The sequence below is a fragment of the Mustela lutreola genome, chromosome 1, assembly GCF_030435805.1.
Source record: "Mustela lutreola isolate mMusLut2 chromosome 1, mMusLut2.pri, whole genome shotgun sequence".
NCBI classification, from domain to species: Eukaryota; Metazoa; Chordata; class Mammalia; order Carnivora; family Mustelidae; genus Mustela; species Mustela lutreola.
This window is the reverse complement of record NC_081290.1, coordinates 63,530,692-63,555,651: the sequence shown is the minus strand read 5'-3', so window position 1 is coordinate 63,555,651 and position 24,960 is coordinate 63,530,692. Positions and strand designations below refer to the sequence as shown.

Sequence of the window (24,960 nt, the reverse complement as noted above, 5' to 3'; positions counted from 1 at the left end):
TATGGGACATCGAGCTATGTATTTGGGGGAAGATACAGAACCAACAAAAAAAAGATGGTTCCTGTATTTAAAGAGCTTCAAATCGAGCTGGAAAATCAGGCAGGCGCACCGCATTGTGGGTCGAAAGAGGACAGTGTTTGAAATCACGATACCAGGGTGTTTGAACTGCCACAGATTAGAGGCTGACCTTGATGGAAGACCTTCCCCGTGAATATCCATTTCCCCACGAGCAGGAGGAGGCAGCTGGACCAGAAGCTCACTCTGGGCCGCTTTAATGCTCAGGGACCTCAGGCACACGGGCCATCAGAACTGAAATCCAGTGCCTTGGACTCCTCACGTGGGCTCCTTCCCAGCCGGGTGGCCAGCCAATAGCACCCTGGTCCGATTTGACCTGACCCTCAACTTCTAGGGCTCCCCGTGTCCCCCAAGCAGGTGCACATCTTACCCAGCCCCGGAGCAGCTCGTAGGCCGTGACACCCAGGGACCACCAGTCCACGGGGTACGAGTAACCGGGGCCTCCGTCCACGTACACCTGGAACACTTCTGGGGCTGCCAAAGACAGGACAGAGAGAAGGTCACCGCGTGCCACAGTTTACACTCACCACCCCTCAGAGAGGGCACATGGGGGTGGGGGAGACAGGAGCCTGACTCTCCGAAGGCAAAGCCAGGACTTTGTCCACTGTGCCATGTGGCTCCTGCCCTCCGTAAGCCACAAGCAGGCATCACAGGAAACACTGGTGTGGCCCCCGGGGAGTATGGGTGCTCCAATGTGTGGGGGAGGGGGTCTGCTAGGGCAGAGGTGGGGTAAGTCCCCTGGAGGAGGGGGACTGGGGGGGCATGACTCCGTCAGCATGAACAGAGGTGGGGTAAGGTCTGAGTTAAGATGAAGAAACCGCACCTTGTAAATGTCCCTCTGCCTTTGGCACCAACACCAACTGGGTCAGGTGTCCTAACAATGGGGGACGCTTAGAACCCATGAAGCCTGCTGCCTCTCACAAGAAACAGTCTTAGGTTGGCACAGGTAGGCTCCACTATGAAACTCTCAGGGTAGGCATAGCCACAGAGACAGAAGGCAGATTAGGGGTTGCCTAGCTCGGAAGGAGGGGGAGAGGGGAAATTGGGAGTAACTGCTTCATGGATGTCCGCTGGGGGAGATGACAATGTTCTGGAACTGGGGAGAGGTGGCGGTCACATAACATTGAGAATGTACTAAATGCTACAGAGTTGCTCCTATAATGGGTAATTCTGTGAATTTCACCTCAGCCGAACAAAAAGTGAAGGCTGGAGGCCCTAGGGTGATGGACCCTGATTCTTCAGAGCACTGTGCTTTTCCTGGGGGATCCTTGGCCCGCAGGTGTTCTAATGTGCTGAATGTGCATTAATCTCATTGCACCACCCCCAAATCCCTAGGCCAAGAGTGTGCCTATGCTCTAATTGCTCGTATTGGCTTCCAGGAAAATTTTGTGAAATGAGGATCCTTTCCAGCAAATTAACTTGCAGACATAATTCCATCTTGAAGTTGTCAGAGCAGGCAAAATCTGTCCCTTGGAACCACAACACGTTGTGATTAAAGATGTTTCAGCTCAATTTTCAGACTGGCATTCAGCAGGCATGGGAACGGGGAAGGCTAGGTGAGGCGGGCGAGGCAGGACACACATGCTCCAATTGGGGCTCTTGGGTTAGAAGCTGGACACATGCCTCCAACTAGTGGCCAGATTCTAGCTGCCCTGTGACCATGCTCCCCACTTGCTCTGTATCTTACAGCTCACATTCTCCCTTGGGTTCTACTGAGAACCTCTTCACAAGATCCCCCCACAGTCATGTTGCCTCGGACCCATTTTACAGATGAAGTTCAGAGAGGGACAGCGGGATGAAGGATGTCACACAGCCAGGAAGTGCCAAGCTGAGGTGTGCCTCATGCATGGACAGAGTCCTTGTTTGAAGTAAAGTTCATATTAATATTTCTTTAAGTACACAAAGATATTCTGTTGAAATTAGGGGGAGGTAGGATTGGGAATTACAAGGAGTGTCCCCTTCAGTTATCTGAGTCTTACAGAGAAACTAGTGGGCTATGCTGGGGAACAGGAAGCAGGCCGGTGTGGCTGGACCAGAGTTTAACAAGTTACATAAGCTTCTCTTTGCTTCGGTTTGATGAAATGTGAATAATAAGAAGAGTTTCTTCATTGGGCTGTTACAAGGATTAAATAAAAGATTATGTGCCAAGGGCTCAGCCCCCTGCCTGGCTGGGCTGGAGTGGGTGCTCCAGAAATCTCAGGCATGGTTTTCATTAGTAGAATGGGCATTCCAGTCTCTTCTGTCACTCTTAGCCTCATCGCCATCCATCCTGCCATATCACCCACCATATCACCCAGAGGTCTGGAGACCATCGTAAATTTCATCCAGCTGCTGAGTTGTGCATGTTTAGCCTCTTGATGTCTGCCCCACCCTTCCACTGTAGATCAGCTTGATGGCAGAGGTGGTGATCTCACCTTTTCATTAAGCACCCTGTGAGCAACTCATTGATTTCTTAGCAGGCACTCCCACCTGGATCCCACTGTGAGTCTGAAACTGAGCTTCCATCTCGAGGAACTTCCTTCCCTGCATCTCAGTCTGTGTACCTGCCCTCTTCCCTCTGTGCTGAGAGTTTTGGAACATCGTGCTGTCTGTGCATTCCCAGGCATGGATGGCTGTCTCCTGGCCCAGCCCGTATGCTCAGACAGTGCAGGAAGCAGGAATGTGCCCATGAGCGCAGGGATGGCTGTTTGTGCTGAGGTGCTCCCCATAGATCCTTGTCATGCCCAGCAGCCCCAGCCCATTTGGAATTCAGGGCACAAGCAGCATTCTGTCCTGGGTGTCATGACCAATCAAGTGACCAATAGCTGTGGCCTGTGACATTCTTTCCTCCCCTACACAACTGGGATGGGTATAAGTTACAAGGACAGTTAAGAGACTCCCCTCACATGTCGATGAATGAATAAGTTGTCCATTTTCCCTGCTGAGGGTTTTTTTCCTGTTTTAAAAATGTTTCATTTTTTAATTTTTTTATGGTGTTATGTTAGTCACCATACAGTACTTCATTAGTTTTTGATGTAGTGTTCCATGATTCATTGTTTATGTATAACACCCAGTTCTTCATGTAATACGTGGCCTCCTTAATACCCACCACCAGGCTAACCCATCCCCCTTTGCCCCTCCCCTCTGAAACCCTCAGTTTGTTTCCTGGAGTCCATAGTCTCTCATGGTTCCTCACCCCCTCTGATATCGCCCCCTTCATTTTCCCCTCCCTTCCCCTAATGTCTTCTGTGCTATTCCTTATGTTCCAAATATGAGTAAAATCATATGGTAATTATCTTTCTCTGTTTGACTTATTTCACTCAGCATAATCTCCTTCAGTCCCATCCATGTTGATGCAAATATTGGGTATTCATCCTTTCTGATGGCTGAGTAATCTTCCATTGTATATATGAACCATATCTTCTTCATCCATTCATCTGCTGAAGGGCATCTTGGCTCTTTCCACAGTTTGGTTATTGTGACCACAATAGCAGCCATTGCTGCTATGAACATTGGAGTACAGATGGCCCTTCTTTTCACTACATCTGTGTCTTCAGGGTAAATACCCAGTAGTGCAATTGCTGGGTCATAGGTAGTTCTGTTTTTAACATTTTTAGGGACCTCCAAGCTGTTTTCCAAAGTGGCTGCACCAACTTGCATTCCAACCAACAGTGTATGAGGGCTCCCCTTTCTCCACATCCTCTCCAACACTTGTTGTTTCCTGCCTTGTCATTTTTTGCCATTCTGACTGGTGTAAGGTGGTATCTCAATGTGGTTTTTATTTGAATTTCCCTGATGGCTAATGATGATGAACATTTTTCATGTCTCTATTAGCCATTAATATGTCTTCTTTGGAGAAGTGTCTGTTCAGGTCTTCTGCTCAGTTTTTGACTTAGTTGTTTCTTGGGTGTTGAGTTGAGAAGTTATTTATAGATCTTGTATACCAGCCTTTAATCTGTACTGGCATTTGCAAATATCTTCTCACATCCCATGGGTTGCCTCTTAGTTTTGTTGACTGTTTTCTTTGCTTATCTTGATGAAATGCAGTCTAAACCAGATCCTCTCACTGCCAGGGTAAACGAGGCAGAAGAGCGAATCAGTGAGCTAGAGGAGAAGATAATAGAAAAGAAGGAAATCGAGGAGGCCTGGGAAAAACAACTTAAGGCCCAAGAGATCAGACTGAGAGAGATTAACAATGCCATGAAACATTCCAATGTGAAAAAAAAAAAAAGAAATTGCAAAGATCTCAACTACACATCCTAACTTTACACCTTGAGGGAGAGGGGAAAAAAAGAGTACACTAATACCAAAGTTAGCAGAAGTAATGAAGGAGAGTGGAAATAAATGAAATAGACACCGCCCACCTGAAAAAAAAAAAGAAAGTAAGAAAAAAAAATCAATGAATCTAAGAGTTTGTTATTTGAAAAGACAAACCAAATTGACAAATGTTTAGCTAGACCACCTAAGAAGAAAAATAAGAGAAAACGCAAATCAAATCAGAACTGAAAGAGGAAGCATTACAACTGATCCTACAGAAATATGTAGGAGTTTAAGGGACTGCTACCAACAACTCTGCACCCACAGATGAGAAAACCTGGAAGAAATGGATCAACTCTCAGCAACACACAACCTACCACAACTGAATCAGGAATAAACAGAAAATCTGAACAAACACATAAAAAGCAAGGAGACCCACCACCACAGAAAATCCCAGGACAACAGATGGCTTCATTGGCAAATTCTGTTGATTATCCAAAGAAGAATGAATGCCAATCCTTCTCAAACTCTTCCCAAAAAGTGGAAGGGGGAAAGGAACATTCTCAAACTCATTCTTCAAGGCCAGTGTTATCCTGATGCCAAAATCAGATGAAGACACTACATATTATCCTGATACTGATATTCCAAAATCAGAGGAAAACACTATTAAAAAATTAAATAGAAAAAAAAAAAAAAGATTTTATTTATTTATTTGACAGACAGAGGTCACAAGTAGGTGGAGAGGCAGGCAGAGAGAGAGAGAGAGGAGGAAGCAGGCTCCCCACCGAGCAGAGAGCCTGACATGGGGCTTGATCCCAGGACTCTGGGATCATGACCCGAGCTGAAGGCAGAGGCTTTAATCCACTGAGCCACCTAGGATCCTCTAGATTTGGGTTTTTCTTGATCCCACCTTCACTAGGCATCTCTTGATGGCAACATTCACACCCTCTGCTGCATTTTTGCTTATTTGTCTGCTTTTCATGGGACCCTAAGCTTCCTGAGGGCAGGAACTGTCATGATCTCTTGTCTTGGTGTTCATGCCTGCCTGTCATGAAGAAGACAAGTGGGAAAGGTTTGTTGACTGACAAAATGAATGATTATAATACAAACCACAAACTATGTACCTTGCTATGTACCAAGCACTGTTCTAAGCTCAGTACATTGCTAATAAAAACAACATCTTTATGGACCATCTGCATGTACCAATAAGCCTTGCTTTAAGAGATTCATAAGTATAAGTTGTTGAGTCTGGCTGCAGAAGAAACAGGATGGGCAAACATTGCCATGGCCAGGATTGGGCTTTCCCTGCAGGACAGTGAGTGGGACAGTGTCCTGCCTCTCCAGGACAGCAAATGAAAAACCAACCAGGTAAGAGGAGTTGGTTATGGCCTTGCTCAGAATGATGTCCAGGATCCAAGGTCTGGATACCCCTGATTGGATTAAAGATGAACAAAATGCCCCAAGTCCTTCTTGATTAAAACTTCTTGGCAATGGCCTGGTGGGGGAACATTCAATCCTGAATCTTCTATCTTCAGCCACTGGAAATGCCACCTCTCACTACAATCATCATACACAAAACAGTCATAAAGAACTTTCTAGGGCACAAAGTTCCTTCATATATTACCCCTATTCAGCCCCAAAGCACCCAAACCACAGATGGAGAAACTGAGGAGGTAAAGGGGTAATTTCAGGGACATGGAAACTGTGAGTGGAAAAACCTGGACCTGACCACCATTCTTACAGCTTTCAGCCTAGTGCCCCAAACACCTGTTCCTTTATTACCAAGAGCCATGATTTTGGTGACAACACCAAGAGTTGCAATACTCATGTGGTCACTTATGGAGTGTCCACCATGTGCCAGAAGTCATGGTTTTTTACGTATATTATTTACTTCTCGGCAAAGCTAATATTTAAAGAGCATGTCCTACAGTGTGTGTGTGTGTGTGTGTGTGTGTGTGTGTGTGTATAATTTTATTTTATTTTAATTTCTTTTCAGTGTAACAGATATCATTGTTTATGCACCACACCCAGTGCTCCCTGCAATACGTGCCCTCCACACTACCCACCACCTGGCTCCCCCACCCTCCCATTCCCCGCCCCTTCAAAACCCTCAGATTGTTTTTCAGAGTCTATAGTCTCTCATGGTTCATCTCTCCCTCCAATTTCCCTCAACTCCCTTCTTCTCTCCATCTTCCCATGTCCTCTGTGTTATTTCTTATGTTCCACAAGTTTTGCATGTGTTAACTCATTTTACCCTCAGAAGGACCTTGGAGGCAGTGCTATTATTATCTCTAAGCTTGGAAGCTGAGGCTTGGAGTAGTCCAGTTACATGCCTGGGTGATGCAGTGGGGGAGACTCAGAGCCTTATTGAGCATGTTTCCCTGCCCCCTTCTCGGGGTTCGTTCAGAAGGATGATAAAAATCCTACCATGTCTCCTTCAAAATCCAGACATTTTCCACCAAATTACACCATGCTTATGCTGAAATATGCTGAAATAAAAATAATTCTTTATATATAAAAATATATAATATAAATATATATAATATTATATATATATAAGGAATTATTTTTATTTCCACACACACACAATATATAATATATATTTTACATCCCCAAATCTCTACAAGGTCATTGTGTTAAATCTGCTAATTCAACTGGAGCTGAAGCCAAGAGCATGGATGAAGATCCAGGAATTCTACATTGGAGGAAATTAGGGTTTCAACATAACCCAAAAGAAAAATAACTAAGTGGCTCACCATGAACATGCACACTGATAAAATCTTATGGAAATCAGCTCTTGAATCACATTCCTTGACAGTGCCCGTGTCCTTCCCTGCTGCATCCCCAGGATCTTTCATGGAACCTGGTGTGTGTTGCACACAAAGCCCATTTGTGAGCTTGCTGGGCTAACAAACTGGGCTGCCTTCCAGAGCCATGGTTTGAACCTATGGCTCCTTCTCTAGCCCAGCCCAGTGGCTTGGGAGGACCAGCCTCTCCTCCCACTAACATCTCCCCACTTCCATAGAAATGTAAATACCCATGTGGTGGGATCAGCCATCCTATGTTAACCACGCAAGACTAAAAATATGAGAATAACACAATAGCCTCTTAAGTTATAATTATGATCCTGCTAGTTTAGCTCTATGTATATTGCTGAAGGCTTTGAATGCCGCAGCAGAGTGTGGCATGCTAGCCAATGTCTAGCCTACAAGCTCAGAGGCTTCCAGGATCTATTTCTATATGTAATTGCCTCCTTGACTGGGAACACAGAATTAACATGTTTCAGTCTAGAGGGGACCTTTATGGTAATTTCCTACCTCCCCAACAGTTTCTAGGTGAAGGAAGTGAAGCCAGTTGGAGGTGTTTGGTGATTTCTGGCCCAGCTGGGACCAGAACCCAGGTGTTCTACCTGTTGGGTCTTTATTAATGGCAAGACCCTCTCTCCAGCTTGTACATCCTGGCCAGCAGGATGGCCATATCTGTGCATCCAGCTGCCTCATGGACACCTGTACCTGGCAGTCCTGTGGGCACTGCACACTCAGCCTGCTCAAGCAAACTCATCCCTCTCCAACTGTCTTCCTCCTGGGGTTTTGGTCTCAGCCCATGGTCAGCTCAGTTGCATGAGTCAGAATGGGGGAGTCTCCTAGTTTCTACCCCTCCTTCAGGCTCTGCTTTTGATAATTTGATTGGCCCCAAGACTTTCATTTTCCTCTTCCAGAAACTTCCTCTCTACTCTGTTTCATCTCTGCCTGAACACACCATGGCCTCTCACCTACTCCAGTCTAGCATTCTTTCTTTTCTTCTTTTTTTAAATTATGTTATGTTAGTCACTGTACAGTACATTATTAGGTTTTGATGTTGTGTTCAATGATTCATTATTTGCACTTAACACCCAGTGCTCATTACAACATGTGCCCTCCTTAATACCCATCATTAGGTGAGCCCACTCCCAACCCCCCCGCCTTCTAAAACCTTCAGTTTGTTTCTCAGAGTCCACAGTCTCTTATGGTTCATCTCCCTCTCTGATTTCCCCCCTTCATTTTTCCCTTCTTTCTCTTAATATCCTCTGTGCTATTCCTTATGTTCCAAATATGAGTAAAATCATAAGATAATTGACTTTCTCTGCTTGACTTATTTCACTTAGCATAATCTTCTCCAGTTCCATCTGTGTTGATGCAAATGGTCAGTAGTCATCCTTTCTGATGGCTAAGTAATATTCCATTGCATATATGGACCACATCTTCTTTAACCATTCATCTGTTGAAGGGCATCTTGGCTCCTTCCACAATTTGGCTATTGTGGACATATTATGAACATTGGGGTGCATGTGGCCCTTCCTTTCACTACATCTGTATCTCTGTGGTAAATGCCCAGTAGTGCAATTGCTGGGTCATAGGGTAGCTCTATTTTTAATTTTTTGAGGATCATCCATACTGTTTTCCAAAGTGGCTGTATCAACTTGCATTCCCACCAACAGTGTAAGAGGGTTCCCCTTTCTCCACATCTTCTCTAACATTTGTTGTTTCTTGCCTTGTCAATACTCTAGAAACTACAGAACATTTATGAAAGAAATCAAAGAAGACACAAAAAGATGGAAAAACATTCCATGCTCATGGTACTGAAGAATAAACCTTGCTAAAATGTCTATGCTCTCTAGAGCAAATCTGTACTTGCATTGCCATCCTGATCAAAATACCAATAGAATTTTTCAGAGTGCTGGAACAAACAAAATTTGTATGGAACCAGAAAAGACACCAAATCACCAAGAAAATGTTGAAAAAGAAAAACAAAGCTGGCAGCATCTCATTGTTTAATTTCAAGCTATATTACAAAACCGTGATCACCAAGACAGCATGGTACTGACACAAAAACAGACACATAGGTCAATGGAACAAAATAGAGAGCCCAGATATGGACCCTCAACTCTATGTTTAACTAATCTTAGACAAAGTAGAAAAAAATACCCAATGGGAAAAAGACAGTCTCTTCAATAAATGGTGCTGGGAAACTTGGACAGCTATGTGTAGAAGAATGAAACTTGACCATTCTCTTTTATCATACACAAAGATAAACTCAAAATGGATGAATGACCTCAATGTGAGACAGGAATCCATCAAAATTAGAGGAGAGCATAGGCAGTAACCTCTTCGATATCAGCCACAGCAACTTCTTTCAAGATATGTCTCCAAAGGCAAAGGAAACAAAAGTAAAATGAACTTTTGGGACTTCATCAAGATAAAAAGCTCTTGCACAGCAAAGGAAACAGTCAACAAAACAAAGAGGCAACCCACAGAATGGGAGAAGATATTTGCAAATGACATTAGAGACAAAAGGCTTGTATCCAAGATCTGTAAAGAACTTCTCAAACTCAACACCCAAAAAAACAAATAATCAAGTCAAAAAATGGGCAGAAGACATGAATAGATCAAAGAAGATAAATGAATGGCTAACAGACACATGAAAAAATGTTCAACATCATTAGCCATCAGGGAGATTCAAATCAAAACCACATTGAGATGCCACCTTAATCCAGCCTAGCATTCTAATCCCACCTCCATCTGAGTCAGCAGAATCAAGGAAACAGAGGGGTTAAAGATGTGAAAGTAGGAATTTTTTCAGGCCTGCAAATGAACCTCAGCTCCCCAGCTTATTAGTACAATGGCCTTGGGCAAGCTACTCCACCTCTTATTTCTACCTCAGCTTTTCTCATCTGAAAAAAGGAATAGCAATATTTGCTACATAATGTTGTGAAGAAAAATGAAATTGTGTATGTATTTATTGAGCCCATAGTAAGTGCCAGTAAATGCTATCTAATTTTGTTGGTGGTGTATTATTATTACTCATGTGTTCAAATCTTGTAATTTAAATTCATTCCAAGTTTTTCTATTTGCTATAGAATAAAGTTCATAGGCCCTAGCACAAGAATTCCTAAAGGCCAGCTCCAACCTCATACTTGGGTACTGCCTTTATTATATTGCTCATTATGCCAACTTCAAAAGTAGGATATTCTTTACTTTTAATTATCTGTAACTTGTCTGATAATCTGTACCCTATTTTTTATACTCATGAACTCCTACTCATACTTCAAGACCCAAACCAAATTTCATTCCCTCTGTGGAATGTTCATGGAATCTCATGCTATTCCTCTGTTCCCCCCCTTTGCCCCCTCTCCTGGCCAAGTATATCAATCTATGTTCTGGATTCTCAGCAAACCCTGGTCTGTACCTACCTTGCAACACTGATCATGCTATAATTTAACTAATGGCATATATTTCCACCTTCCTCACTGGGCTGTGAACTCTTTGTGGGTAGGGATATGACTAAATCAGTCCCAGAGGCCCAGGGATTAGCATGAAGCTGATCTAGAAGTAGATGCTCAATCCATTATAGCAGCAAAGAAGTTGGTCACAGAGACCTAATTTCAAATCTCAGTGGCTACCATTGCTGGCTATTTGTCATTGGGCAAGCACTTAACCCCTGTACAAGTGTCAGATTCTGTGGAATAATAATGTTCCCTACTGCGTAGTGAGATAAAGTATGTGATGCATTGAGTACAGGGACAGACACATAGCAAGTTCTCAACAGATGTGAGCTAGTTACCATTATATCAACTCATTATTGCATGAGCAATGAAATGCACACACAAATGAGAGCCCAGCTCAAAGAGGTACATGTTGTACCTATTCCCCAAATGATTCAAGAGTTCCATCATAGTTCTTTGCATTAAAGTATGCTGAAAAGCTGTGGAAAACAGAGATAAGCAGCATGCCTGGTTTTCTGTCTAGATCCCTTGGGAGTAATTTATATTTCTTTGGCTCTGTAGCTAGCCAGATGAACTCAGGTGTCACACGCTTACATATTACACTGAGACAAAATGAAACTCCTGTGTCAGTCTGATAACTTCTCCCTTTCTGGGACATTAGCAGCATTAATAGCAACTGAAAACTGGTTTCATTAAAGTATATGAGGTGTTGCTCAGGGGTTGACCATTAGACTTCACAAGTCTACATGAGAAGAGGAGAGGAGAAGTGTCATTGGTCTAAAAGTAAAAACAGAAGCTCTGATGAGATGCAGAAATAAATGATGTGCCAGGACCAGAAAATGACTTCACGTGAAACATGTCAGATTAAACTAGTAGATTTAGAAAAAAGAAAAAAAAAGTTTTTAGAAGTTTTCCTTTAGGATGATGTTCTAACTGGAAGCACAGGTTTAGACTCAGTGCATTTTACACTGTCAGTATGTGAAATTGGGGCTCTACTAGCATGTTATGCTGATAGAAGTGTTCATTTACATAGTGCCACTCTCTTAAAGTATTCCATATTCTCTGTTTATCCAAAAAATTAATGATTTTTGTTATTTATTTGAGAGAGGGAGAGAGAGAGAGAGAGAGAGAGTGGTGGGGAGGGGCAGAAGAAGAGGGAGAGAGAATCACAAGCAGGTTCCCTACTGAGCAGGGAGCCTGACTTTGGCCTCAATCTCATAACACTGAGATCATGACCGAGACAAAGCCAAGAGTCAGATTCTTAACCCATTGAGTCAGCCAGGCACCCTGAAATTAATGCTCTTTAAAACTTCCCACTGAACTTGCTGTACATGGAAACCAAAATCTTGGACATGGCATTCAGGTAGTACATGATCTGGCCCCACACACCTCTGCAGACTCATTCTCCTAGCCTGCTTTGCTTGTGCCACACTAGCTTTATCTTAGTTCTTTCTATGTGACAAAGCTCCTTTTTTGCCTCAGGGCTTTGGCAAATGCAATTCTTTCTGCAAAACTTTTACATCCCTTTATACTGAACAACATCTGTCATTTTTTAGGAACTTATCTGAAAAGTGACTTCCTCAGCAAAATTACTTTTGACCCCTCCAATTTAATTCATCTCTCTTTTCCATCATATCAAAGACCTTGGACAATTCTGCTTCTGTTCAAAATGTAGAAGTTGGAAAGAGTGTCTCTCCCAGCCTAACAATGAGAAAAATCTAGATCATCATTTTTTTAGATCATTAGAAAAACCATAATTTTTCTCAAACCTGATTAGTCAGAAGTCTAAGGAAAGACAGTTATTCTGAGAAGAGAGAGGGATGTGAGTACTGGCTTACCTTAGGAAGAGCATGGGAAAAAGACAGGGATGCCCCAGAAGAGGGTAAGAAACTTTGCTAAAATGCTTACTGAATTGCTGAATGTTGTGTGCTTGCTTAAGCGAGAGAATAGAACTGCTGTTTTCCAGTTGCAAGGAGGATTCACCTCTCCTCACAGCTCTTCTCTGCTGACCTCACTGTGAATTCCTGAAAGGATTAGAAGAAGGCAGGAGGCTGTAGAAAGCTTGTCTTGATGCAACTATTTGGGGAAGAGAGCAGTTACTGCTTCAAGAGGGCACAAAGTCCTACCTGGATCCACCTCTCCATATCCCTATGGAAAAGAATCCTTGAGCTAAAAAAAGAAAGGGCAGACAATTCTGTGACTACAAGGGCACAGGTGAATACTCACTGAGTATGAGGGGCAAGGGGAAAGGGACAAAAAAAAAAATCATCCTGGGCTCAGACAATTCATGGTTTCCCATTGCTATGAGAGGCACATGGTCAGTGAGCAAGACCCACCCCCAAGACAAGATGATGGATTACACAGAGCCCGCATAAGACTGGTTGAGCCACCTCAACCAGACCAAGTATCAAGGAACAAGAAAGAGAAGTCTCCTGCCAAAGAACAGAAGGAACAGGAATGAGACCCTCTTTAAGGCACAGGCCCAGGAGGTAGAACAGGAACACTGAGGAAGCACTAATTTAAGAGGAAGTACATTGAGGATAATCTTATCAACCTAGACACAGCTCAGCTGCTGATTAGATTGGCTCAGTTCTTCTACACCCCTAAAGGTATAGTAGTGGGAGAGACACACAAATTTCCAGGCATAAACACTGTCCTACACATAATGTTTAGTCTTTAACCAGAAGTTATGAGACACATGACAAAAAGGGGTGGGGGGAACAAGAACAAACAAATAGAATTCCCATGTGAAGAGACACAGCAATCAAAAAATATCATATTCATATTTGAATATGAACCAGACGTTAGAACTAAAAGACAAGGAATTTAAAACATTTTAAAGATTCTGGTGGAAAAAGTAGACAGTACACATTAAAAGATGGATATTTCAACCGAAAGATGGAATCTATAAAAGATTGGATGGAAATGTTAATAATAATAAAGCATGCCCCCAACAGGCTCACCAACATAACTTAAAACTGCCAAGGAAAGAGGAAGTAAACTTGAAGATAGATCAAACAAAATTATTCAAAGTGAAACACTAAAAGAAAAAATTAGAAAAAAATAAGAACATCCAGTTGTTATGAGAAAACATGAAAGGTCTAACATATGTAACAGAAATTCAAGAACAGAAGAGAGAGAGAGAGAGAGAGAGAGAGAGAGAGAGAGAAATATGAAATACTTGCAGATGATGACCAGGAATTTTCAAAAAAAGTTGTGCGTCATCAAACCACACATATCCAAGAAGCTCAGAGAACACCAACCAGGTAAAACACGAAAGGGTTAAAAAAACACACGTAGGCACATCACATTTAAAACCAAAAAATTATAGCAAATTTGTTGTTAGAAATATTGCCATAAGCAATAGAGTGACAAACTTGAGCGCTGAGAGAGAGAGAGAGAGAGAGAGAGAAACAAAACACAAAACAAAACAAAACAAAAAACCCCAAAACACTTGTGCATCCAGAATTCTGTTAACATCTCTTTTTAAAATGCACACAAATGAAGACTTTTTCCAACAAACAAAAGAATGAAGGAGTTCACTACCACTAGGCTTTCACTACAAGGATTTTTAAAGGAAGCCCTCCAGGTAGAATGAATATGATACACTACAGAAACTGAAGCTGCACAAAGAAATAAAAAATATTGGAAATGGGAAAAAGGAAGGTAAAGAGAAAATCATTTTTTCTTATTAACCACTATAGATATAATTGACTGAAGCAAAAATAAAATCAATTAATTGTGTATCTATAGCACAAAAAAACAAAAGATGGGTGGGAGGCACGGGGAGTTTATTATTCTAAGATTCTTACATTATACATGAAGTGGTATGATTTCAAGGTAGATTCTGATTGATGATGTATATTATTTATATAGGGCAACCTCTAAACTATATATTTTTTTAAATAGAGGTATAGACACTAACCCAGTAGGGAAGTTAAAGTGGAATCATTCCTAATGATCAAGTAATCCAAAATAAAGTAGAAGAGCAGCAAATGAACAAAGAACAAATGGACCAAAGAGAAGAAAAAGCGAGGTGACAAGCTGCAATCCAACTATATCAATAATTATATTAAATATAAATGGTCTAAATATCAATGGGAAGGCAGAGATTATTAGATGATAAAAAGACTGCCTACATGACATGTACTTAAAATTTAAATATATAGGTTAAAAATGAATGGATGGAAAAAGACATCATCAGGGTGTGCTGGAAAAGACTATTAGCTCATCTCTCCCCTCCTTTGTGTTTGTTGATGTCACACTGATTACTTGAAGTCAGTCATGGTAGGAGGACTTACATCACAAAAATCAGCAAAATCTACAAATCTGTCCCCTTCTTCTCCTCTTCCTCCTTCTTTTCTTCTTCTTCTCCTTCTTCTTCTTACCACCAGAGAGATAGTTGTTAAACATTTACCAGCACACCACTGGAAATACCATGCAAACATTAACAAAGGAAAGCTGGAGTGGCTATATTAATATCACACAGAGTAGATTTCAGATTTCTAGTTTCTTAAGGTGGAAATACAAATTATTGATTTGAGTCTTGTCTTTCTCCAATATAAACATTTAATGCTCTGTCAATTCTGTCCTAAGTCCAGCCTTAGCTATATTCCACAAACGCTGATATACTATGTTCTTCATTCTCATTCAGTTACAAACACCTTCCAACTTCCCTGTGACTCTGTCTTTCACCCATGGGTGATTTAGATGTTATATAATAATACATGCAGCAATTTACCAAGAAGATGTAATAATCCTAAAAATGTACACACCTTACAGCAGAACATCAAAATACATGAGACAGAACTGCAATGCAAAGAAAAATAGAGTAATTCACAATTACAGTTGGGGATTTCAACACACTTCTCTTAGTAACTTATATAACAAGTAGACAGAAAACCAGGAAGAATATTTAAGGCCCAACTGATATTTATAGGCAACATGACTAATGAAGAACATACATATGCTCTGCACAAAAACATAGAGTGTTCACCAAGATAGATCATATCTAGACCACAAAACAAACTTGACCAATTAAAAAAAAATAGAAAAGAAATCATATAAGGGATTTCTCTGACCATCACAGAATTAAACAACATCAACAACAGAAAGATGGATAGCAAATTCCCAAATATTGTTGAAAATTATGAAGTAGACATCTAAATCACCAAAAAAGAATCCAGAAATAGACTCACACATTTACAGTCAATTGAGTTTTGACAAGGTTGCAAAGGCAATGCAGTAGGGAAAGAACAGTGTTTTCAACAAAGGTTTCTGGAACAATTGGATAGCTGTATGCAAATAAATAAAGCTCCATCTTCACCTCACACCATACTAAAAACTATATTAAAAATGCATGCAGCTTTAAATGTGAAATCCAAAAGTATAAAACTTTTACAAGAAAACAAAGAAAAAAATTCTTTGTAAACTCATGTGAGGAAAAGATGTTTAGATACGAAACCAAATACATGATCAAGAAATAAAATCTCCTGGTGGTGGGTACTAAGGAGGGCACGTATTGCCTGGAGCACTGGGTGTGGTGCATAAACAATGAATCTTGGAACAATTAAAAAATAAAATTAAAATAATAAAAAATAAATAAAATCTCTTAAAAAACGGGACTTCATCCAAATTTAAAACTTCTTTTTCTAAAAAGATTCTATTATGGCAAAAGAAAAACAAGCCACTGATGGGCCAAAATTTTTTGCAAAACATCTATCAGATGAAGGACTTATATCCAGGATATATAAAGAATTCCCAAGGCTGAATTAATAAAAATCATTAATGGGAACGATTTGGATAGATACTTCATAAAGAAGATAAATGGATGGCAAATAAGCAAATGAAAATATGTAGCACACCTTTAGTCATTAGGGACTTGTGAAATAAAACTACTCCTTGCATATTAGAAGGGCTGATAAGAAAAGCAATGACCGCGGGGCAATATCCCCTGTGCTGGCGAGGGTGTAGAGAAGCCAGAGCCTTCATACATTGCTTGTGGGAATATAAAATGGTCCATCCATCCTGGGTAACAGTTTCTCCATTTCTCAGGAAGTTCAACATACGCTTACCATATGACCCGGCAATCCCACTTCTAGGTAATTATTCTAGAGAATTGGAAACTTAAGTTCACATAAAAACCTGAAAGCAAATGCTTATAGCAGTTTCATTCATAATTACATACAACTGGAAATAAGTGTCCCTCAACTGGTGAATGGATAAACTCATTGTGTTTATTCATCCAATAGAGTTCTACTTGCCAATCCATCAAAAGGGAAAGCTACTGATAGCCAGCTGTGGAAAGAGCTGAGATACCCTTCAACAGACAAATGGATAAAGAAGATATGGTCCATATATACAAGGGAATATTACATCTCCAACAGAAAGGATGAACACCCAACTTTTGTATCAACATGGATGAGACTGGAGGAGATTTATGCTGAGTGAAATTAGTCAAGAAGAGAGTCAATTATCATATGGTCTTACTTGTGGAGCATATGCAATAACATGGAGGATATTAGGAGAAGGAAAGGAAAAGTGAATTGGGGGAAATTGAAGGGGGAGATGAATCATGAGAGACTGTGGACTCCGAGAAACAAACTGAGGGTTTTGGAGGGGTGGGGGTGGGGGGGGATGAATGAGCCTGGTGGTGGGTATTAAGGAGGGTATGTATTGCATGGAGCACTGGGTGTGGTGCATAAACAATGAATCTTGAAACACTGCATCAAAAATTAATGATGTATTTTATGGTCACTAATATAACACAATTTTAAAAAGAGGGAAAGCTACTGAACCACACAAAATGAATAAATCTCAAATGCATCATTCAAAGTGAAAAAACTCAGATTCGCTAGGGTGCCTGGGTGGCTCAGTCACTAAGCGTCTGCCTTCAGCTCAGGTCATGATCCCAAGGTGCTAGGATTGAGCCCCACATTGGGCTCCCTGCTCAGTGAAGAGTCTTCTTCTCTTTCTCCCTCTTCTGCTCCCCTGCTTGTGTGCGCTCTCTTTTTCTCCTTTGCTGTCTCTAAAGAAATAAGTATCTTTAAGGAAAAAAAAAAAGAAGAAGAAAATAAACTCCAGATTCAAAAGGCTGTAGACCATATGACTCCATTTCTATGACTCTATGGAATGGTCTGAACTGATCACTGGCTGCCAGGGACTGGGGTGAGGAAACTTTGGGAGTGATGGAACTGTTCTGTACGTTCACTGTGGTGGTGCTTAAATGACCATCTGTGTTTGTCCAAATTCATAGAACTGTGCCCCAGAAGAGTGCACTTTACTGCAGCTAAATTGTCACTCAAAAATAAACATCTCCAAATATATATTTATCAGTTTTGTGATTTTTAAGGTGATTATCTACCTTATACATAGCCAACCTAATGAGTGTAGGAGAACTAACTGTTTGCTCACAGATGTATTTGGGGGCCACAGAACACTGCCTGGAATGTAGGAGGTACTCAATAGATTTGTGAAGATGGAAGGATGGACGGATGGACAGGTGGATGGGTGGATGGATGGGTGAATGAATGAATGGACAGGTTCTCAGGAAAGATACTGGGCACTGCAGCCTCACTGGCCTGGGTCTGAACACTGGCTCTCTTACTTTCTCTGGCACAGGCAGCAGCAAATGTCACTAACCTTGATCATTTCAACAAGGACCATACTAGCAACATTATGTACTTGATCTTAGCCAAAAGGCGGAGAAGCGATATACTAGCATCATTATCATGGCTCAGCAACCATTCGTCTGCTCACTACAGCAACCTGGGGGAGGGAACTAATGTTCAGTGAATGCAGGCAAGGCACCAGCTCTGTGATCCTCTAGTGCACCCAGCATCCTCCAGCCAACCCAGCTCCTATAATGAACCAGCTGTTTAGGGTCTGTTTTCCCTGCTGGACTGTGAGCACCGTAAGGCAAGGGCATTCCCAATCCAGGCCCTCGATTCCCAGTGCTAAGCAAATACCAAATAATCAACCATCTAAATCACAACTGTGGCAACAATAACAACACTATCGACTCCCAGACCAATGCATTCACCATTTGCCAGACATTATGTTATATTTATATATATATAAAATATATATATATAATATATATTATACATATGTATAATATATATGGCTATATATATAGCCAGATAAGATATATTATATTATATTATGTAATAGTCACACCATGAAATCCTCACAGACAACTGACTAAGGCAGATTACATCATCATTAATCCCATTACTCAGATGAGAAAACTGTCGGGGCACATGGTTTGGCAGCCAACACTTCTGAGTGTTCATCTTGTTGAGATGGGCCCAAGTCCAGGCAGCCACTAAGCAAAAGACACCCAAACTGCCCCACGCTAAAGGCGACACTTCGCCTGGACCCCCTCCTGGCTTTTGGCTGGCTCCTCAGGCTATTATCATGGATTCAAGACCCCCATACTTTGGTCTGTCTCTTTGCTCCCTCCCCATGCCATCTTGGTCTATAAGCCATACAGGAAGTGGAGCTGCAGCTGTCCTCCAACACACCGTGCTGTTGCCCCCTCTTGTACCTCCACCCGGGCTGATGCCTCTGACCGAAATGGTGTCTCTTCATCCTTACCCAGCAGGCAAACTCTGAGCATGCCCTCAGAGTCTAACTCAGATGGCTACCTTCTCCAGGAATCTGTCTTGATAGTGTCCTGTTTACACCTGTGCCTATGCATCTGTCTGCCCCACTAGATGGTGAGCCCCCAGGCCCCAGAGAGCATCAGTCTCCTCTGAGCCCCCCAGCCTTCACTCCATTTATCTCCTAAACATTCCATAAATATTTGCTGAGTGATTGCTCAGCTCTTTATTCCACTGCTGATGCATAAACTCTGAAGCCCCGGTGGCTGCTGGTACATTTCTGACTTCTAATCTGGCACATTGCAGAGAGATTTCTTTTTTCTCTGACTGTGAATTCCATCTGCTCTTTTAATTAATGAAAATTCAGTTTTATGCAAATGTTTCTTCCAGGATCATCCTTCATGAGCAACCTCTGGGAGTTTACTCATCAGCCTGTTCTCTGAATCTGTGTTTGGAACACTCTGGGAGCTTGTAATTGGGCCTTTGAACTGAACAGTACAAGTGGAAAAAATTGACAAACCTGCCACTTGTCCTCAGGAGTTTATAGCCCTGGGAGCTGTAGGACTTGAATTTACTAAAAGAGCCCTACTTCATCCTGTCTTCCCCAACAAACTCCCACCGCCTGGTCCTGTCAACCCCTATGGTGTCTGAAAAAAACATTTGGTGCCCGCTAAATCACAGAAATATCTATCCTGTGCACCTGTTTATTAATTCAGGACTAAGGCTCCTCTAAACAGAAGGACACCAGGAGCCCCAAATCCTACACACATTTGGGACAACAAACTTTTTTCTTGTCAGAGAAATATGGCTTTCTGGCACAGGAACTCAGTGTCAAGAGGCAGCTTGGTATAGTGGCAAAAGCATGGGCTTTGGACCCATGTAGACATGGCTTCAGATTCTGGCTCTCTCACTTGCCTACTGCATAACTCTGGGCAGGTAATGAACCTCCCCAGGCCTCAGCTTCCTCATCGATAAACTGGAGAGAAGGGGAAGCTGCCTATGGGTCTTCCGAGGATTACAGGCAATGACAGACACACAGCAGAGTCACAGTATATGTTGGTTTTCTTCTCTCTCTTGGTGGTGGGGCCACTATGGAGACAGAGTGGTCAGCTGTTGTCACCACTGGTCTTCTTTTCCAGAGGCTGAGAGCCAGGACAGCAGTGGGAAGTCAGGGAATGAGAATGGGGAAGGGCCAGGGGGAGTCTCAGAGGAGGTGCTGGGAGAGTGTGCTATGCCTGGTGGTGGAGCAGGGGCAGAACAGAAAGGGTTGGTACAATACTACTCCAGTGGTCTGGGCTCACTTCTCCAGTGGTCTGGGCTCTGTATTCCCAGAGATGGATTGAACAGCTTTAGGCTGTTCCTAAAGGATGTCAGAACTAACTTTATAGGGTTATGGAGGTGGCTCCAAAGGGGAGCTTCTTCTCTCCATGCCATTCTCCTCTCCTCACTGCCCCTTCTGGAAAAGATGGCTCCTTCCATTCTGTCTGCTTCTCTGGGACAGTGTCCCCTGGGCCGCCAGGTGCTTGGTGCTCTTCTCTCCTGCATCCTCCCTGGGGGATCCTGCCCGTGTTGGCTTTGCTGCATATCAGTGCTGGTAACTCCCCAGTCCACAGATGCTGTCCACATCATTCCAGAAGCCTGGACAGCACCTCCCAGGGATGCCTCAGATTCAAACCTGGGACTGCTGGAACCCCACACACCTGAGGCCCCTGCTGTGCTCCCCACATACCTCCACCAGAAGCCTGGGCAGCAGCCTTAACACCCCTTTCAACCCATTCTCCCACCCATTTGTCAAGTCAGTGTCTCCTTGGATGGACTGGCTTCAGCTCTGGAATCATCTGGAAAGAGATTTCCAGAAGACCTTCAAGAGTGAAAGCCCTATTGGTGTAAATATTCAGCATCCCAAGAGGACTGTCTGAAGAGTACAGACTGTAAGCATATCTTCCGATGTCCATGCTGACCTGGGTCTGGCTCTCGTCACCAAAATCTTCCTGGGTGGGTCCCTCATGACCCCTCAGTCTGTTTCCTCAGCTCTAAAGTGGGAATAAATAATTGTGCCTGCTTTGTATTTGTGAGCATTAGATAAAGCTGGGCACATAGCAAATACTAAGTACTATTTTTACTATGACTTGTGGCCAAACTTCATTTTTAAAATTGATTTAGGAAATAAGAGATGAATGACACACGCAGTGAATTCTGGGAGGTGAGGACATGGTTTTTGAATCTCGGTAGATCAACACACATAAACTGATAGAGCAGATGAATACCTAAGCCAAAACCCATGAGGAACACCAACAACAAAACTAAATCGTTCTCCCCCAAGCCCCAAAATGTAAGTGGATGGGCACAAACCGGCAACAGTGACAAGACTGCCATGGGAGTGACTTCTGCAGAGAAGGGAACACAGGGACGAAACAAGGCAACATATGATGGACCAGAGAACAGAGAGCTGCAAGACAGCCAGTAGGCATTTACGGGGGGATCCAGATGGCCAGTTGGGGAACAGCAGCTAAAGCCTGGAGCAGCTTGCCCAGTCCAGTGGCAGGTGAGGCAAAGGGGCCCTTGGTAAGTTCTGCAGGAGGTCAGTCTGGAACCCCAAATCTCTGTCATCCTCCAGCCGGAGCTCCCTTCTAGGAGCCCAAGGAGAAACTATTGGAAGTAGAACCAAAACCGAGTGGGATGAAGACCCTATGGACAAAAGAAAAAGAAGCTCCAGCTAAAAGTAAGCAAGTAGAATGAACCAGGAATTCCCACGTAACAAGCGGCCTTGAATTTTGATGCTTCATGAAACCAACAGAAGATGTTCAGTTAGAAAAACTACCCTGAGCAATATCACCTTCTAACAGTTCAGGAAAACTAATTTCCCATTAAAAAAAAAAAAAAAAAAAAGGACCATTAGATTATCAAAGCCAAATTCCATGCTAAGTTATCATAAGAGGAAGGAAAATAAAGGGCAGAATAACACACTTTACAATGATGATTAATCAGAAAGATGTGCCCCCATCCACCAAAAAAAATTTTTTTTCAGGGAAAAATTGTAACCTACAATTTCAAAAGTTTGAAAGACAGTGTGGTGACTTGTTTCATGAATGGTTTCTGGATGAATGGGGCCTTCTGGTATCCATTTTCCTCCCACAGTCCCCACAGTCCTCTCCCACATGGTCTCTGGTCTTGGTCATGTGACTTGCTTTGGCCAACTGGACATCAGGAAATGTGAAGCAAGCAGAAGCCTGATAAGCATGTGGGAATGGGCCTCTCCTTCTTTAACCCAATCGGCTTCTCCTTCCATGCAAGCTCACTGCAGTCCATTTGATGATGAAAGACCATGTAGAGAAAGACTCAGCTGTCCTCGCTGAGCCCAGCCCCCAGCAGACCCACCAGGGCTATGAATGAGCCCAGCCTAAACCAGCAGGGGAACCACTCAGTCAAATGGTAGATTGTGAGAAATAGCACATTATTGCTGTTCTAAGCTACTAAGTGTTTTTTTAAACAGTGTTCATTTACACAACAAATGAATCATTGAACACTGCATCAAAAATAAATGATGTACTATATGTTGGCTAATTATATTTAAAATTAAAAAAGTGTTCATTTACTTTCCCCAAACTTATTTTTTAACTTCCTTTTTTAATTTTTTATTGACAGATAGTTGACATACAATGTTACATTAGTTTCAAATGTGCAAAACAGTGATTCTACAACACTGTATTTTATGCTTTGCTCACAACTGTAGCTGCCTTCTGTCCACACACTATTACAGTACCACTGACTATGCCAGTGCCTTTCATCCTGTGATTCACTTACTCCCTAACTGGAAGTGTGTACCTCCCACTCCCCTCCCCTATCTTTCCCATCCCCCTGCCTCCCTCCTCTGGTAACCATTGGTTTGTTCTCTGTATTATGGATCGGTTTCTGCCTCATGTTTTTTTTTGTTTTGTTTTGTTTTTTTGTTTGTTTTTTTTTTTAGAATCCACATATGAGTGAAATCATATGGTATTTGTCTTTTTCTGGATGACTTATTTCCCTTAAAAGAATATCCTCTAGGTTCATCTATGTTGTTGCAAATGTCAAGATCTCATTCTTTTTTATGACTGATACTCCACTGTATATATGTACACCACACCCTCTTTATCCATTCCTCTATCGATGGACACTTAGGTTGCTTCTGTATCTTGGCTATTGTAAATAATATTGCAATACATGTAGGGATGCATACATAATGCATTTCAAATAACTGTTTTCGTTTTCTTTGAGTAAATACCCAGTATTGGAGTTACTAGGTCATAGGGGATTTCTATTTTCAATTTTTTGAGGAATCTTCATACTGTTTTCCACAGTGGCCGCACCAGGGTGCATTCCCACCAACAGTGCATGAGAGCTCCTTTTTTTCTGGATCCTCACCAACACCTATTGTTTCTTGTCTTTTTGATACTGCCCATTCTCAGGTATAAGGTAATATCTCACTGCGGTTTTGATTTGCATTTCCCTGATGATGAGTGATGTTGAGAGTCTTTTCATGTACCTGTTGGCCATCTGTATGTCTTCTTTGGAGAAACATCTATTTAGATCCTCTGCCCATTTTTAAATTGTATTATTATTATTATTGGTGTTGGTATTTTGGTGTTGAGTTATATAAGTTCTTTAATATTTTGGATATTAATGCATTTTTTTAAAAGAATTTAATATACTTAAAAGAGAGAGAAAGCATGAGAAGGGGCAGGGTAAGAGGGAGAAGCAGATTCTTTGCAGAGCAGGGAGTCCGATGTGGGGCTCAATCCCAGGACTCCAGGATTATGACCTGAGCCTAAGGCAGTTACTGAACTAACTAAGCCACCCAGGTGCCCCCGATACTAAAATGCTTTATTGGATATGTCACTTGCAAATGTCTTCCATTCAGTAGATTGTCCTTTTGTTTTGTTCATTGTTTTCTTCACTGTGCAGCAGCTTTTTATTTTGATGTATTTCCGGTAGTTTAATTTAGCTTTTGTTTCCCTTGCCAGAGGAGACAGATCTAGAAAAAATGTTGCTACAGCCGATATCTCTCTGCCTGTGCTCTCTTTCAGGGTTTCTGTGGTTTTTAGGTCGCACATTTAGGGTCTTAATACGTTTTGAGTTTATTTTTGTGTATGCTGTAAGAAAGTGGTGCCTTTTCATTCTTTTGCTATATGTGGCTATACAGATTTCCCAGCACCATTTGTTAATGAGACTAACATTTTCCCATTACATATTCTTGCCTCCTTTGTCATAGATGAATTGACCATATATGCATGGGTTTATTTTCAGGTTCTCTATTCTTTCCCACTGATCTATGTGTCTGTTTTTGTGCCATCCCATATGCTTTTGATCACTACAGCTTTGAATTAAATCTTGAAATCTGGAAATGTGGTATCTCCAGTTTTCTTCTTCTTTTCCAAGATTGCTTTGGTTATTCAGGAGTCTTTTGTGATTCTATGCAAACTTTAGAATTATTTCTTTTGCTGTGAAAAATGTTACTGGTATTTTGATAGGGATTGCACTGAATCTGTGGATTGTTTTGGGTAGTACAGACATTTGAACAATGTCAATTCTCCCCATCTGTGAACATGGCATAAGCCAATAGGTTTTGACTTGCCTTTTTATACAGTAATCAATAATTAATATAGACATTAAGAAAACTATATAAGACATGAAAGAACAGCACAAAGTGGAATTGAGAAACTAAAAAATCAGGCAAGAAAACTCAGGGAAAAAATTAGAGGGGAAATTATTTTAGTAATAAATATTTCACTAGAAAGCATACAAAGC

The 24,960-nt window shown here is 41.9% G+C and overlaps 1 protein-coding gene across 4 annotated transcripts in view; it reads right to left on the bottom strand.

The window, feature by feature from the left end:
* STK32B (serine/threonine kinase 32B) overlaps positions 1–24,960 on the bottom strand; it is a 413,422-nt gene that overhangs the window by 33,127 nt on the left and 355,335 nt on the right. For all 4 annotated transcript variants that reach the window (XM_059165449.1, XM_059165457.1, XM_059165476.1 and 1 more), the window contains one exon: positions 446–549. In XM_059165449.1, the coding sequence (XP_059021432.1) occupies positions 446–549 (104 nt within the window). The remainder of the gene's footprint in view (positions 1–445; positions 550–24,960) is intronic.